Below are 17,233 nucleotides of genomic sequence, written 5' to 3'. Positions count from 1 at the left end.
ATTTATTTGGCACAAGCTGATATGGCTAAACTAAGATGTGTTTTAGGTGTAATTTGTTAACATCTGCTCTTAATTAATACAAATATTGCTGAAACATTAGGGAAATGTGAGTTTAAGAGTTATCAATTATGACAATGCTTTTGTTTTAATGGTAGCAATACCTATTTAAACACAACATGATTAAATGTTTAATTAGTTAATTGCTACAAATAATGTTTTGAGTACATTTCGAATTGTTATTGGAATTATACTTTTAATTTAGACACTCAAAATAATTATGTGGTCTTTTTCTGAAATTCACAAAGCATGCGATTTTTTTAATCATTTTTTTTTTCTCTAAAGACATAGTTCCTGAAATTACCGAGATTGAGAACGTTGGATTCTGTGATATTCAGAAGCAGAACTGTGTCACAGTGAGAGCTTTTGGTCATGGCTTCAAAGAGTCACTATCCATCAAGTGTGACGTTACTAAACTGGAGGTATGATAAGCCCAGGCTTTGGGTGTTGTCTTAGGGTTTTATTTTTGTGAACAGACACCATTACCAATGCAAGTTTTATAAAGAACAACATTTAATTGGGGCTAGATTACAGGTTCAGACCATTATCATCAAGGCAGGAGCATGGCAGCATCCAGGCAGGCATGGTGCAGAGAAGCTGAGAGTTCTACATCTTCATGTGAAGGATGCCAGGAACAGACTGTGCATCCCCAGGCAGCTAGGAGGAGGGTCTCCAAGCCCACGCCCACAGTGACACACTTCCTCCAGCAAGGCCACACCTTCTAATAGTGCCACTCCCTGGGCCAAGCATATGCAAACCATCACAGGTGTAGTGTGTAAAGCGATTGAGTTTATGCCATTTTTTAGGTTAACTTTGTCTATCAGAGAGCGACATGATCTCAGACTGTTCAACCCACTGAGAGTTACAGGAAAATGGCCACACTGCTTCACTAGATCAACATCCTTGTGATTGTTGATAAATATTTTATGCCATTATTAATAAGACATGGTTTTCAGGAATAATTGATAAAATCTAAAAGAACATCAAGCTTGTTATTTAGAAACATCTGTCTTTCTAGAGCAGTAAACCACATGAATGGTGATGGTTTTCAGCCAAGAAGGTGAATATGCCCTTCCAAAACACAAATGGGGATAGCTGTGCTCCGATCACATCTCCCTTGCTGACTCTGAAATACCCATTCGGTCCTCCATCAGTTCTTTGTCTCGCAAGATTATTAAAGCAGAAAAGTCATTCAGCTTGAATGCAAGTACATCAGAATATATTTTATTTTGTGAATTATACAATCTTCCTTTTCTTTATTCAAGTAAAAAATTTATTATAAGGACATGCTTTTAAAGTTAGATGCTCATTTGGAAAAGTTGAAAATTTAAAACATGTTTTTGCATTCTTTATATCTAAGTCAACGAAGTAAAGTGTGAATCTGGCACTGAGAATTTGCTGAAGAAAATAATTTTGGAAATATTCCCCTTGTGTAATTATACACAAATATGCTCATTGCATCATGTTATGCATGGGGTCTCAATATCAGAAGAGAGAAGAATTGTGGTTTTGGCTGATTTGATAATATAAGATCATGCTTTTAGTAAATGATTGAATAGAAGAGAATTTTACAAATAGAAAATTGGCATATATTTTCCCCTCCTTCTCTATCCAACCTTTCCTGTATGGATATATAATATATATTTGAATATATATTTGAAAATATATTCAATAAGCATTCATTTAGTGTTGCCTTTTTTGTATATATTTATTAGCTGTCAACTTGCTATTGGAAATACCACTTATGTAGATGTAATCTTAAAATCTCAACATAAAATGTGTCCAACATGGGTTTTAAGGCTTTCTTGGCTCACTCTTTATTAAGCATAATTTGACACAATTTTCAAGTCATGCAACCCTAGTCTTTTAGGGTTTGCTGAACTTGTATTTAAGGCACTAAGCTTCCAGTAAGCTAATGTTTTCTTCTGGTTTCATTTTTTATTACAGGCTAGTTATTGCTTTTAAGACCTCTCAATGGATCAAACATGCACACATATCTATTATCTTTCTATCATCTATGTATCGATCTATGATTCTATCATCTATCTTCATCATCTTTGCCTATCTACTTAGCATCTGTCTTATCTACCATCTTCAAGATATTGACAGCATTGTCTCTGATTCTATTGGAATGGCACAGGGTTCACTCTAGTCTCTCTTCTTATTTGTTTCTCTTTTTTTTACAAGTGAAAAGGAATTCCCACCATTTCTAATATATAAACCTATTTTGTCATTCTTTGCATATACATATATAGTCAAATATTTTACCCTCTACCTTTGAAAATCAAATTTATAAAATGACATAATGATACAATAGCAAATGAAGTTTCCAATGATATACACTATTTTTACTTCATATTCAAGTAGTTATGTATTTCATTGTAATATAATTAGTTTAAATGTTTCTGTTTCTTTTTGAGTTTCCTATAAATCCTAGTTTATTTGCATTAAAAGTATTTAGAGAGTGTCTGGAATATTATCATAATTCCAAAAATTTGATCTATGGGAAAGGTATTTACAGAGAATTGTTTATTCCTTCTCTTCTCTTTCACCTACTTTTTCCATTATCTTTTTTATTGTCCAGAGTAATGAGTTCCCATTATTCCATATTTTTATAGTATTCTCTCCATATACTGACATATATGTCTATGATCATTGTTTCCAAGTTAATCCCCCTCACCATATTTCTTTTGTACAAAGGCACACATATATATCTTCTATGTTCCATAAAGAACAGACTATCATAGCTTGCAGCTCTTTTCTACTATTACAGTAATATTGATAAACATGTCTTGATCTAGAAATCCAGCTACACATCCATTTCTCTTTTTTTTATTCCTCTAAAAGTCAATTCCAGTTTTTAAGTTGCTTGTCTATAGTATTAAATCCAAAAAGTAATCTTGTAGGAAAAGGGCTCTTTCTGATCTAGATCCTGACTCGTTTTGTGGGCAGTTTAAACAACCTCTTGTCTTCATTCAGCTCTACTATAGACCATGATGTTTTGTGCTTCCTTCATTTTCAAACGCTGGTTTCTCTATTCATGTTGGATTTCCCTCTCTCTGTTTCAGTTTTCAGTATCCAAACAGAAGCTCCCTTTATCTTCCAGGAAGAAAAAAATATGACACCCTCTTCTGAAGCCTTCCTTGACTAGATTAGATTTGGGACTTTCTCTGTATTATATCTTATTTCAACCTCAGTCATTACAGCAAAATATTATATACTCCATTTCTTTTCGTTTATGTTTTGCCTTAACAGAATACCAGCAGCTGATATGTATATGTGTACAGGGCTGATCAACTGAGATTGGATAGATATGGTTTAATACAGGACACATGTGTGAAACTCTAAAAAATTAAAATATTTAAACTAAAAAGAATATCCTCAGCATATAAAAAACACAAAATTTTGAATATAAAGGATGTAGAATCCTATTTATTTACTACTTTGTGTCAACCTTTTCATAGAGGAATAGAACTCATAACTTAAGGACCAGTCATTGGCCACAGCCTGATTTCACAGAGAAAAACAAGAGGTCCAAAATGCCTTAAGGATAGCTATCACGACAAAATTGTTATGCTATTTTTGTCATTCTTCCTCTGCTAGAGAAACTGACAGACCTTCTATAACAGACTGTTCCTCCATAACTATAGATATCTGCACAACTGTTGAGCTGTCAATCAAAAAGTCTTCAAAATGAGGTTATACCTTATTCCACATAAGCTGGAGTGATATCGCTGTCCTTGCCCTTTCCTTCTAACCTACAATGTTGAGGAAATATCAGGTGGTATGACCAATGCTACGTCATTGTGCAATCAAAATGCATTTTTATATATTTGAGTATACAAATGAATTCAGATGTCAACAAATGTGCCCTTCTAGTTTTCAATAGAATTGTCAATACTCAGCAAATCATTCTGCCATTTTCTTTTCACACGTTAAGATTTTTATAACACTATAAAGTAGTACCTAATGTATAGCTTAAACATGACATTCTGTTGGCATTGAGTAGGATAAACTGGCTAGAATCTACTCAAATGACACAAACTAGCTTTAGCAAAATGACACATTTTACTTTGGATAGTATGTTTTTTAATAGAATCAAAAACATGAAGTTGACTTCCCATGGGGGAAAATATTTTACTTTCATGGGACTTGGTACTATGAAAAGTGATTATGTGCACAATTATAAATGTGCACATCTGGTTTTAGTCCTACTATTCTTTGTACTACCACTATACAGTTTTATATTTTGAAATGTAATCTGTTATGGGGAGTCTGACCCCAAATCCTCTGGCATAAAGTTAAAAATGTTCAAATAGTTGACGTACTGACTATCTTTGTTATTTTTCTGGATCAGTCAAGGGTCATATAGCAGCATGAAAGCTCTATGGCTACCGACATACTGTAAAGGTGTTCCAGGGAGGTGAAAGTGGGAATTTTTTGGATGGGGGCGGGAAACTCTTACATTAAAAATGTGTTTACCATGTGCCAACTGGCACTCCACTGATTTCTGACTTCCTCTTGCTCTGAAATACATTCTGTGGTGAATACATATATATGATCAACCTTGGCAACTTTTTTGGGATTGAACTTGTCAATAATGTATGCTTTGGGGGAAATGTTGAGGGGAAATGTTGATTTTTTTTATTATCAAAATACGGCATATACTTTTCTATTATTCTGAATAAAACTTACTTTCAATGTATTTTTCTAATCATATATATGATCGTGTGGATTATATATTTTAAAATTTCTATGTTGACTATATGTAATTTACTAATTATAAAATGTACAAAAGCACTTCCACCATTTAGAAGCAATCAGTTGACTTTTCATTACTCCTTCAGTATAATGGCAATGAATGGGTGCTTGGAGCCAGTGTCTACACACAAGCAATCTTTCAAAGTAGCAGAGTGGTTGACTGTCAGCTGCTCCCAGATGGCCAGCATTTTGATAACATGGATCTAACAGCAGGGAAACCCTTGGCAAAGTTTCAATTAAAGGTAACAGATAAAAGATATCATCATATGCATAAATAAAATTGCATAGTGAATTGATGAAGCAACATTTAGAAAAAAATAACCTTAATGTATAACTACATCTCATAGGTATCTAATGATGGTTACACATTCAGTAATCCCAAGATAATGATTATATATGATGGCGCTTGTCAAGTTTGTGGTTTCTATGAAAATGATTCATGCACTATGAAGGTATATATTTTTACTTTTTCATATAATATATATACATGTTTTTGCATATTTTGTCCTTTTCCCAACCTTATGCTAGAATGACATGGATAAATTCTTTCCTCAGATTTGTGTTAGTCTAGGTAAAATTAATGAACTTTCTGTAACTCTTGTTGATTAAACAAGGATATCTCTTCTTTTTGTGTCTTAAAGTGGCAGAATGTTTCTCCCTGAAACTTTGAAGGAGGAGCTATGTTAAAGTAGCAAACATCTGTGTTCTAGTACTTAGGAGATGAAGGCAGGAGAACCACAAGTATAAGGTTGTCCCATCCTGGAGAACAGTCTGGACTACATGAGACCCTGCTTCTCTGTACCCCTCCCTAAAGAAACAGAAGAGAAATTTCACATTTAATTATACACTCATGTGGTCCTACATACATATTTTTCAGTAAGATTAGTGTTTTTGGTTAATTAGTTATTTTTTGAAGCAAATAATTTGGATTTGAAAGGGGTTTATAATATGTATCTAAGGCTTTTATTGTTTTTGTTTGCCTGTTTTCTGGTTTTATTTTTCCTTTGGTTATCTAGAAGGCTTCCTACATGGACCTAATATCAGTCAACTCTTCAAACCAGAGAACATAAAACTAGTGTGTACACATTAAAAAAAAATATATATATATATACATATATATATAAATATATATACTTTTTCCTGAGATAAGTATTCAGAGTATGTCAAGAAGAAATTTTAGTTATTGAAAACTGATTTGGACTTTATTTTACTTGAAATATTTTGTGTCTGCCTGCTTAGAAATACTTTCAATGATGTCATTCAAAGCTGCCTTGCCCTCTTGGGCTATTTGTTCAATTTCATAGAGCACTGTAAGTGCTAACAAAGGAATTGTTATAAAGTGAGCAGAAGTGGTAAGCAAGTGTGATTCCTCAGAAGACGTTAAGGCATAGTTGCACTCTGCTGCTTTGCTTTGGGGGATAATTTGGGGAGCTGAAGTGACTGTTCCATGGATCTTGGCCAGTGGTAAAATTTAAAGAACAGAGTAGGCAACACCGGAAACGGAAGTCAGCTATAAATTGATATCATTCTTTCAACTGTACAGGAAAAATGCCATTTTATTAATAAAGCACTTCTAGGAGGAGCCGACAGACAGAACATTGGGGCTGTGTTTCCTGTTACTCATAAGCTGTGCTCTAGTATTCCATGGCCTCCCTGCATTTTTTTATTTTTCCAAATTAATAAGTTTTATTGTTTTTAATACTATGAATAACTTGTTTACAAAGATGTATTTTGAGTTCAGTTTATGAAAATTATCTCCAAATCCAAATATATATGCTACTGTCTTTCTGATTCTAGTTTCTATGTATTAAGCATGGGATATCTTATTGAATTTTTTTTCAAATTTCACTAGGATAATATTTGTATTATTGATGATGTCTGCTACAATGATGGGGATAAAAATCCTACCAGCTCTTGTTTGATTTGTAGACCTCAAACTTCAAATTCTACTTGGTCAGTTTTAGATTGTAAGTTCTTTTTTATTAATTCAATTGTTTCTTATACAAAGGTCTTCTAAGTAATTTTAAGCCATAACTGATATTAATATATTTGAGGTAGATGAACAATGTAGTTAACTTAGAATCTCTCATTACTTCATAAGTTTCTTTGCTTTAAGAAATCAAAAGACAGGAGTATGTTTTTATATGTGGTCATGAACACCAAATAACAACACTTTGGCTAGTAATAGGCTTCATATATATTTGTATCAAGTGATTTAATAGCTCTTTTAATTTGTGACTAAACCTTCCATGATGATACAATGATAAAACTGATCGATGGTGTCTATCTTAGAACTTATCCTAATATTAAATGATATAATGCTATATATAATTTATATCACCATATAGTAATAGGTTATAAATTATGTATTTTAATATTTAATAATGAAATAATATTTGAATAGTTCATAGAAGAAGGAAATGAGAATTCTTACTTCAGATATATACAGTTTCCTACATCTAATTCTACTTTGTTCAGTTTCATGGCAAAAATTCAGCTATTTCAGCTCCAATGGGCAGGGATCTATCATTTGATATTTAAAATATTTAGACTCAGTACTCTATAAAGTGCCTTTTAACACCCCCTTCTGTGATTCTGTGAATATTATCATGTGTACAGAAAAATTCAGGATCTACTCCTCGATCCTAAAGGTACCACAAATAGCGGTCACCTGTCATTAACGTCTTCACTTTCCCAAACCTAAGATAATTTCATGTGTGTGTCTGAGTTCTTTCCTCCTGTGTGATCAGGTATTATTAAGTACATGGAGTACTAAGTACGGTGCAGTAGACATGACTCTCAGAGCCTATATAAGCTTATTTATAATTAATACACTTTATATTTACATGTCATTGCTTATGTAAATTCCATTACTTTTGTTAGGCAATTTTTTCATATCCACTGCTTAGCGACAAGATTTACAGAACATTAGCCAAAGCTAATGAAATTTTGAGGGAAAATCTTGAGAGTGATAAAGAAAATGGAAACTGCCTCCTGAGTTGGAGTCTTTCTTGTTTGTTCATTTTTATGTTTGAGACAGAGTTTCTCTTTGTAGTAGCCCTGACTGTCCTAGAACTCACTCTGTAGACCAGGCTCAAGCTCAGAGACCTGCCTGCCTCTGCCACCCTAGAGCTAGGATTAAAGGTGTGTGTCCCCACCATCCGGTGAGTCTTTTAATGGTTATGGTATGGCTGATTTGTGATTATCTATCATGCTCAGTAGTATAAATAGTCTTAAGTGGGCCTCATGTAAAGGAAGAGGGAACTAAGGTCAATAATGAGGCAGCTTTCAAAATTATACAGGGACAAATAGGGAGGCGGACCAGGACTCTTGGCACCAGGGAATCCTATATACACATAATGCTCTTGTAATATCTCTTGGATCTCTTATCCTTAGCTAGTGTCATAGCCAGGGTTTCTATTCCTGCACTAACATCATGACCAAGATGCAAGTTGGGGAGGGAAGGATTTATTCAGCTTTCACTTCCACATTGCTGTTCATCACCAAAGGAAGTCAGGACTGGAACTCAAGCAGGTCAAGAAGCAAGAGCTGATGAAGAGGCCATGGAGGGATGTTACTCACTGGCTTGCTTCCCCTGGCTTGCTCAGCTTGCTTTCTTATAGAACCCAGGACTACCAGCCCAGAGATGGCACTATCCACAATGCCCTCCAACCCTCTCACTAACTGAGAAAATGCCTTACAGCTGGATTTCATGGAGGCATTTCCTCAAGAGAGGCTCATTGCTGTGATAACTCCAGTTTGTGTCAAATTGACACACAAAACCAGCCAGTACAGCTAGCAAGTGAGGAAAATACATATATTAAAATATAAGACAGTATAACATACATTTTAGAAAGTTTTCTGAGTATAAAGAGAACATTCCTTATTCCTGACACAGCTTCACTAGCAGGTGTGTGAGCTTGGGTATTGGAAAGAGCACAGAGGAATAGGATTTGATCTGACTGTTCACTCCCAATTGTTATAAATGGGGAAGAAGGCAGAGTGAAAGAAGTGTTAGGATTTGGATGAGGAGTATAATCACAGAAAGTAATGGGAGGTGCAGAGGGGAAAGTGAGGCTGGGAAAGTATACATGGACAGAGTACCAGGGTCCAAGATACCCAGGATCCCCAAGCCATGGAATGGTCAACACAAAGTTGTTTAAGACAAAAGAGGAATGCCTCCAACCTGCAGAGTACAAAACTGTCAGCATGTGTTATTCAGTATGCAAAGTATTTATAGTCTTGGCTCGCAAAACTAACCCTGAACCTGTCAGTTACTTTACATTTACACAGAATAGAATGCCATTTATGAAAAAGAAAAAAAAAGCAGCTAATAAAACTTAAAGCAGTAATAAGACCTAATTAGACATTTGTCCCTATGGGAACTATCAGAATTATTTCATTTTCTGTGCAGGCACAAGGTTAAATTCTTTCTCTGTTACAGATAACCAGCCCCCTGTGATTCAAACACTGCAAGACAAATTACAGGTGTTTTATGGGGAAGACTTTGAATACCAGTTCATCGCCTGGGATCCAGAAGGCTCTGAGATACAGTTTACACTAGATTCTGGTCCTGATGGTGCAGGTGTTTCCTCTGAAGGACTTCTTACATGGAAAACAGAGTCACAGACTCCTCAGAAATTCACTCTCCGTCTTAAGGATGACTGTGAGACTGAAGCTACAGTCACACTGGAGGTTATAGCTATAATTACATAAATGTCACTGGACTTTTTACAAACACTACCACTTTATTTTAAATCCAAGCCCAAGACATTGTCTTAATGTCAAAGGGATATGGAGACAACAAATGTTGCATGTTTGTTTTAATGTGGTTTGTAACCAAATAACACCTTAGAAACACTCTTTTTAAAAAATGGATATATTTCTTTATTTACATCTCAAATGTTATTCCCTTTCCAGGTTTCCTGTCCACAAGCCCCCTATATCCCCCTCCCTCATAAGGGTGTTCCCCCTATTCACCCCTCCCTTATAGTCCCCCAACACTCCCTTACACTGGGGATCCAACCTTGGCAGAAGCAAGGGCTTTCCCTTCCACTGGTGCTCCAACAAGTCTATTCTCTGCTACATATGCAGTTGGAGCCCTGGATCAGTCCATGTATAGCCTTTGAGTAGTGGTTTAGTCCCTGGAAACTCTGGTTGGTTGGCATTGTTGTATTTATGTGGCTGTAAGCCCCTTCAGCTCTTTCAAACCTTCCTCTAATTCCCCCAAAGGGGGGTCCTATTCTCAGTTCAGTGGTTTGCTGCTAGCATTCATCTCCGTATTTGACATGCTCTGGTTGTATCTCTCAGGAGAGATCTATATCTGGTCCCTTTCAGCGTGCATTTTTTAGGTTCATCAATCTTATCTAGTTTTGGTGACTATATATATGGGTCACATGAGGGGCAGTCTCTGGATGGCTGTTCCTTCAGTTGCTGCTCTTAACTTTGCTTCCATATACCCTCCTATGGATATTTTTTTACCCTTTTAAGACGGAGTGGAAGCATCTGAATTTTGGTCATCCTTCTTCTTGATCTTCCTGTGGTCTATGGATAGCATCTTCGGTAATTCAAGCTTTTGGGCTAATATCCACTTATCAATGAGTGCATACCATGTGTGTTTTTCTGTGATTGGGTTACCTCACTAAGGATGATATTTTCTAATTCATTCCATGAAGTCATGGATTTCATGGAATGAATTTCATGAAGTCATTGCTTTTGATTGCTGAGTAGTTCTCTATTGTGTAGATGTACCACATTTTCTGTATCCATTCCTCTCTTGAAGGCCATCTGGGTTCTTTCCAGCTTCTGGCTATTATAAATAAGGCTGCTATGAATATAGTGGAGCACGTGTCTTTGTTGTATGTTGGAGCATCTTTTGGGTATATGCCCAAGAGAGGTATAGCTGGGTCCTCAGGCAGTTCAATGTCCAATTTTCTGAGAAACTTCCAGACTGAATTTCAGAGTGGTTGTACCAGTTTGCAATCCCACCAACAATGGAGGAGTGTTCCTCTTTCTCCACATCCTCACCAGCATCTGCTGTCACCTGAGTTTATCTTAGACATTCTGACTAGTGTGAGGTGGAATCTCAGGGTTGTTTTGATTTGAATTTTCCTGATGACTAAGGATGTTGAACATTTCTCTAGGTGCTTCTCAACCATTCGATATTCCTCAGCTGAAAATTTTTTGTTTAGCTCTGTACCCCATTTTTAAATAGGGTTATTTGGTTTTCTGGAGTCTAACTTCTTTGAGTTCTTTGTATATTTTGGATATTAGCCCTCTGTCAGATGTAGGATTGGTAAAGATCTTTTCCCAATCTGTTGGTTGCCATTTTGTCCTAATGACAATGTCCTTTACCTTACAGAAGCTTTGCAGTTTTATGAGGTCCTATTTGTTGATTCTTGATCTTAGAGCATAAGCCATCAGGAAATTTTTCCCAGTGTCCATGTGTTCGAGACTCTTCCCTGCTTTTTTTCTATTAGTTTGAGTGTATCTGGTTTGACTCTTAAGGCCTGAAGCATGGCCTTGATAGCTGGCATCATACTCTGTAGTTGCAGAGAAGGATGGGGATCTCACTCATTTCCACTCTGAAGGAAGTCCTGACTAAAATAAGATCCATAACTATATCCTTTTCCTTCAAACAAAGGTGTCTTGGATGATGAATTAGAAATAACCAATACACAAAGAAGACATGAAAGAACTAATTGACAATTTTTACTTTATTGATATATGTAGCATGTCTGTCACAAGGCTTAAATTCTTATAAATTTGTGATGTCCATGTATGCTCGGAGTTTTGCACGTACATTTTCACACAGACACATCTGATGAAAGGTAACTGTGTTTGATGATATTAGCCTAGCAATTGAAGTTATTGTCTGCTCTTAAACTGCAATAACACGGGTGGCTGACTGCCTTCCATATTACTGATTTTGTTTCCTTGTATTCTGTTTGCATTTAGAAACTGATGGTTCTATCCAGGGGATATGGTGTTACTTACCTAAAAACTATGTCCTTGGGAAAATGAGGAAGGGGGAATATAAATTCAAGGCCACTTTGAACTATTATTGAATCTATTTTAAAGATTAGAAAATAATAACAAATGTTCTACTTGCAACATTTCTAAGATATAGGTGCAACATGTAGCACCTATATTTTAACTTCACTCTTGAAAGGAGACATAATTTTTTAAACAAGAAATTTGCAGAGAAGCATGACTTGTTTATCCATGTCCAAAAGGCCTTATACCTATCCTGATTTCATGGAGAGATAACTAAACATAGTTTTATTCAAAATAAACACATTCCATACTTTTCTTTTGTAGGTGACTGTGAAGTCTTGCGACTGCTTGAATGGTGGTTCATGTGTGACTGATAGAAAATTTCCTCCAGGAACTGGAGCCTACCTTTGTGACTGCTTGCCTGGTTTTTCTGGTGATCTTTGTGAGGTTGAAGCCAGTGGGTGCCAGTCAAACCCCTGTGGCCTTGGGAAATGCACTGGAGGCTTATACGGTTACTCCTGTGACTGTCCTCCTGAGCTCACAGGTCAGTTTGGGTTCCTTATGAACTGAATAAGAATGTGAATAAGTTAAACACAAAGTTCCTTGGAATTGTCTTTGGGTGAACCAGGAAAATCTATACTCCTAATATTTTAAACCATATTCTTAAAAGTCTAGCAAAAAGTGGCACAGGCAATAAACACTGCATGCATCCTCTGATAATTTTTAATTCCAAACTACTCTCAAACACTTCTGCACTTTTGCTTTCATATATATATATATATATATATATATATATATATACATACATATATATATTCCTGTAATTTTCTCCATTTTATGATTCTGACAGCAATCAAGGAAACTCATTGCGTGTTTATAGGCACTTCTACATCTATTTGGCAAGTAGAAGTACGTGTAAGTGCATTTATATTGAAATATGGATCAGGGAACCCTGTAGAAGAAGAGGCGGAAGGAGTGTGGGAGCCAGAGGGTGGAAGACACCAGGAGAACAATGCCCTCTACATCAGCTAAGGAAAGCTTCTATGAACTTATAAAAGCTAGATCAGAAAGTACAGGGCCTACACAGGTCTGCACCTTTGGGTATATATTTTAGCTTTCAGTGTAGTGTTTTTATGGAACTCCTGAAGGTGTGAATGAGTGGGTCTCTGAATCCCATGACTTCTCTTGGGGTTCATTTACTACTGTTGGTTTACACTGACCAACTTCCCTGTGATGGTTGCTTTATCATTTTATATTTTATTTTGTCAGAAAAAAAGAAACATTTATGTAAAAATATCTTTGAAAGAAATATAGTGTAGAATAATAAAAATGTTTCCAGAGAATAAAAATTGTATCACATAAGAAATGCTTTATTAGTAATTTACTAACTTAGAGGTATCATAGGTTAAATCAGAGTTGGAAACAAGTGAAATGCAAGCACATTCACTAATTCATCACTTGTCCTCAAATGTCTGATTCCAAAAATAAACACACGATAATAATAAGCTTAAATTATCAAAGAGTTGAAAGTCATGTATCAATAGATTTTTGGGTATATTGATGTAATATTAGATTAATATACAGTCATTGAGCTGACCTTTCTGAAATAAGTCAATTTTAACATAGATGAGCAAAACAGAAAATTTACTTATATTTAATCTTTTTATTATTTTGAAATTATCACTTAGGCAATATGATATCTCATTTGTTTTGTGTTATGGACTATATTTGAAAGTATTTAAATGCTAATTGTCTAAAATATGTGCATAACAAGGTCTTTTCTCTATTCATAATATGAATTTATTCATTCAAATAAGATTCTAAGCATATCAAAGAATCTTATTGAGAAATTTTTGACTTTTTAACATGTAAAATTAAAAATTTCAGAGCCCAGTACTTTGAATAAGTCATTCTTAACATAAGTGGTCAACATTATAAACAATCATTCAAAAATTCACATTTTTAAAGAAAAGTATAAATTTTATAATTATTTTATATAATTATGTATTATATGCTGTAATTCTTACCTCAAATATTAATCAACTATTTCTTAAGACACATCTTGTTATAATACTTATCCTGACCAACTCAAAATCTTCCTATCACACCCTCCCTGGGAATGAGATTGTTCACCTTATTTATAGAAAAAAAAAACAAATTTACGTGAGTAAAGACGTTGAGTATACTATTAAAGCAGTCTCAATGATTTTATATTTGATTGTACAGTAGTTTTTTAAATAGAGAGTAAATGTATTTCCTCTATAGAGGTTTGGAAGCACTAAATAAAGAGCAGGAGAATCTGCTAGGCAAGTATATGCCTGCAATTCCAAAACTCAAGAGGCAGCAGTATAACAGCTTTTAGTTTAACCTGAGCTACATAGCCAATACCAGTAAAGTATAAGTAACCATACAATGAGATGTTGACATTGAATAATTATAACTATTGGTCTGTTTCCTATAGGCAAGAACTGTGAGACAGATGTAGATGAATGTGAATCCTGGCCTTGTTTCCCAGGTGTGGAGTGCATCAATGTCTTTGGTTCCTATTATTGTGGTCCATGTCCAGAAGGGTTTCATGGTGATGGAAACACATGTCATGGTAAAAGCCCTTGCTTGTTGCTGTATTTGGTGCTGCATTTATCTACTTCAGGTCACTCAAGAGCATTTTCATCCACTCACATTTTTCTTCAGTATGTATGTGCCATGTTACATGTAGAACTAGATGCACAGGATACAAAAGCATAGCTCATACATCCTCACACTTAATTAGCATCTGGTAGCAGGAGATGTGATTAGTAGCTTCATGGTACAAAAAAGAAGTTTTGTATGTTTTGAGTGAGGAACACACAAGAGGTATCACTCCTGCCAGGAAGGACAACTGAAGACCTTCCAAGAGGTATGAATTGAGTGGAGAAGGAGAGATAGAGAAAGAGAGGAAGAGGGGGGAGGGAGAGGGAGAGAGGGGAAAGGGAGAGAAAGAGGGAGAGGGAGAGAGGGGGAGGGGGAAGTAGGGGAAGAGGGAGGGAGGGAGGGAGGGAGGGAGAGAGAGAGAGAGAGAGAGAGAGAGAGAGAGAGAGAGAAGACTATCCATATGAAAGTCAAGAGGTCAAGAGAGAGGACTGAATTAAAGAAGAACTCTTGTGGTTATTATCCAAGGAGACAGAGGAAGGGGGACATAAGAAGTTGAGGGACATCAACAGTGAGTTCCAGAAAACAGAATTAAAGAACTATACATGGATTATGGTTAAGTGAATAAAGATCCCCTTTTCATGATATATTTACAGATCACCCAATCTATATACCATACAGATATGTGGGTCTATATGTCAAGGTAACAAATAAGAAAGCCTGTGCAGCCTCCTACTTGTTTTCCATTATCCCTAGAGTATTTTTTGTAGATAGATAAGAATTGTATAATTAACCACAAAATACCTTCTTTTCTTTCATAATCTCTGCAACTTCAAATCTTATATTACAGAAAAACATTGGAAAAATCATTTTTTCCTAGTTCTGGAGTGTGAAAATTCAAGAGCAAAAGTGTAGTTTATTTGTCTTCAGGAATACTGTCTTCTTGCCCATCAGATAATAGAGTCTTCAGGCCTTTCTTCTGTGTGTGTTTTCCTGGTACCTCTACCTTTTCTTAGGACAGTTATCTGCTTAGAGCAGAGTTGCACTTTCTTACCTTGTGAAACCAGATTTCTTTTTACAAAGGCCCTCCCTCCAAACACAGCCATGTTTAGGATGTACACATTTTACAGATGAAATTTCAGGCCCACAATTTAATCCGAAAATTTGTAGGGAAAAAACTTAACTTTGACCTAATTTCCAATAGTCAAGTCCAAGAGACTCATGAATCCCAGATTATGACTCATCTGATTTTGTTTGCAATAGTTGAACTCCAATAGGTTTGATTTACTGATTTACAGTTGAAGAAGAGTTTTGAAATGATTTTAACACAAAACCATGATTCTCCTGAAGTCTGATAAAAGAGTTATTGATATAGAAGATGATAAAACTGCAAAAATTGACATTAGGCTAATAGACAAAAATGTCCCCAATAAGTCATGATCTTGGATCAAGTGTAACCCAGACATTTTTGCTTTCCCTAAGACTAACAAGTTGCAACTCAGTTGTTTTTACTTTTAGAAAGCTATCCTGAGGGTTATATAGGTAACTCAGAATACATTTGCCCTTGCTAATCTCCCAAATGCTCAGGTATGTATTACAGAATCATGAGCAAAGTGGATTTCAGGGAAGCTTATTAGTGGATATTCCATAGCTTTCAAACCTGCTACTTTCTGTTGTTACCTCGTGTATCCAAGTACGTTGCACAGTCCTTGAAGGCTGGAATACTATGACGACTTTTATTACTGTATGATTCTTAGTCATAAGTGTTATAAACCACACATAAATGAATGAATAACTTGGCATCAAAATGTGTATAGGATAAAACATTAATAAACATTCTGATAAACATTTCTTTTTATTTCTTTGTTCTTTAGACTTGAGTTTTCAACCACCGTCAAAGGAACCTTTACTGACAAAACCAAGCTTTACTTGGAGTCCTGCAACAACTTTCAACAAATTCTTACACTCAGCAGGCACATCCCACTTGTCAATAAAATCAGTCACAACTCAAATGGATAATACAAAGAAGGGTGGTGTTTCTCATCAGACACCAGCTCATGAGTATGTGGATCACGTTCTCAGTACAGATCTAACTGTTGACGTGCTTGAAGTTCCGGCACCCAGTGGTCATTTTTTAAGCACCAATCCTAACAGTTCTTTTGGCCAGGTAGATCCTGTCCAGAGCACTACTCCAACAGAGACCGGAGGGCATAATGCTCAAATTAGCCAACCTTTCCAAAATTTCTCTGGGCGAGAGTTTACATCGTTTACATCATTGACAACTAAAGCAGCAATTGCTGTTTTGCCAGGAAAGTCTACATCAACCAAAATGTCAAATTGCACAGAATCATCTTGTTTCCTGGGTGTTTCCTGTATGCCAACCGCAGATGGTCACTTCAGGTGTGGTCGCTGCCCCTCTGGGTATTACGGAGATGGTGTCATTTGTAGAGGTACTGTGAGAACTTTTCACTATACAAAATGGAAACTAACTCACTTAATTTCAAGTAACTAAGAAGTTGTACTTCTCTGTTTGCTGATTTCTACTCACTCTGCTTAGTTTAAAATGTTTTGGGAAGAGTGGGTTTTCCAAATTACTTTTAAAAATTGCTGTTTTGTTAAAAATATGATTACTCTGTAAGTTATTAATAATGCAATTATACTTGTTCTGTTCTAAGTTTTATAGTAACTCTGTTTTAACCATCATATAATCTATAACAACCTCCCATTTTGAGTGCTGTTTTCCGTTTGTACAAATGACAGAGCAAATCTTTGTGAGCCTAGTTATCTAGTA

General features: G+C 35.6%; 1 protein-coding gene across 1 annotated transcript in view; it reads left to right on the top strand.

The window, feature by feature from the left end:
• Positions 1 to 17,233, top strand: part of Vwde (von Willebrand factor D and EGF domains) — a 75,539-nt gene that overhangs the window by 43,305 nt on the left and 15,001 nt on the right. Inside the window, exons 12-19 of the mRNA XM_087659536.1 lie at positions 343 to 479; positions 4,905 to 5,060; positions 5,166 to 5,270; positions 6,671 to 6,785; positions 9,263 to 9,513; positions 12,139 to 12,358; positions 14,276 to 14,413; positions 16,317 to 16,892. Of these exons, the coding sequence (XP_087515662.1) occupies positions 343 to 479; positions 4,905 to 5,060; positions 5,166 to 5,270; positions 6,671 to 6,785; positions 9,263 to 9,513; positions 12,139 to 12,358; positions 14,276 to 14,413; positions 16,317 to 16,892 (1,698 nt within the window). The remainder of the gene's footprint in view (positions 1 to 342; positions 480 to 4,904; positions 5,061 to 5,165; positions 5,271 to 6,670; positions 6,786 to 9,262; positions 9,514 to 12,138; positions 12,359 to 14,275; positions 14,414 to 16,316; positions 16,893 to 17,233) is intronic.

Source organism: Rattus norvegicus, chromosome 4 (assembly GCF_021556685.1).
Source record: "Rattus norvegicus strain SHRSP/BbbUtx chromosome 4, alternate assembly SHRSP_T2T, whole genome shotgun sequence".
Lineage (NCBI taxonomy): Eukaryota > Metazoa > Chordata > Mammalia > Rodentia > Muridae > Rattus > Rattus norvegicus.
This window is presented reverse-complemented; position numbering and strand designations above follow the sequence as displayed.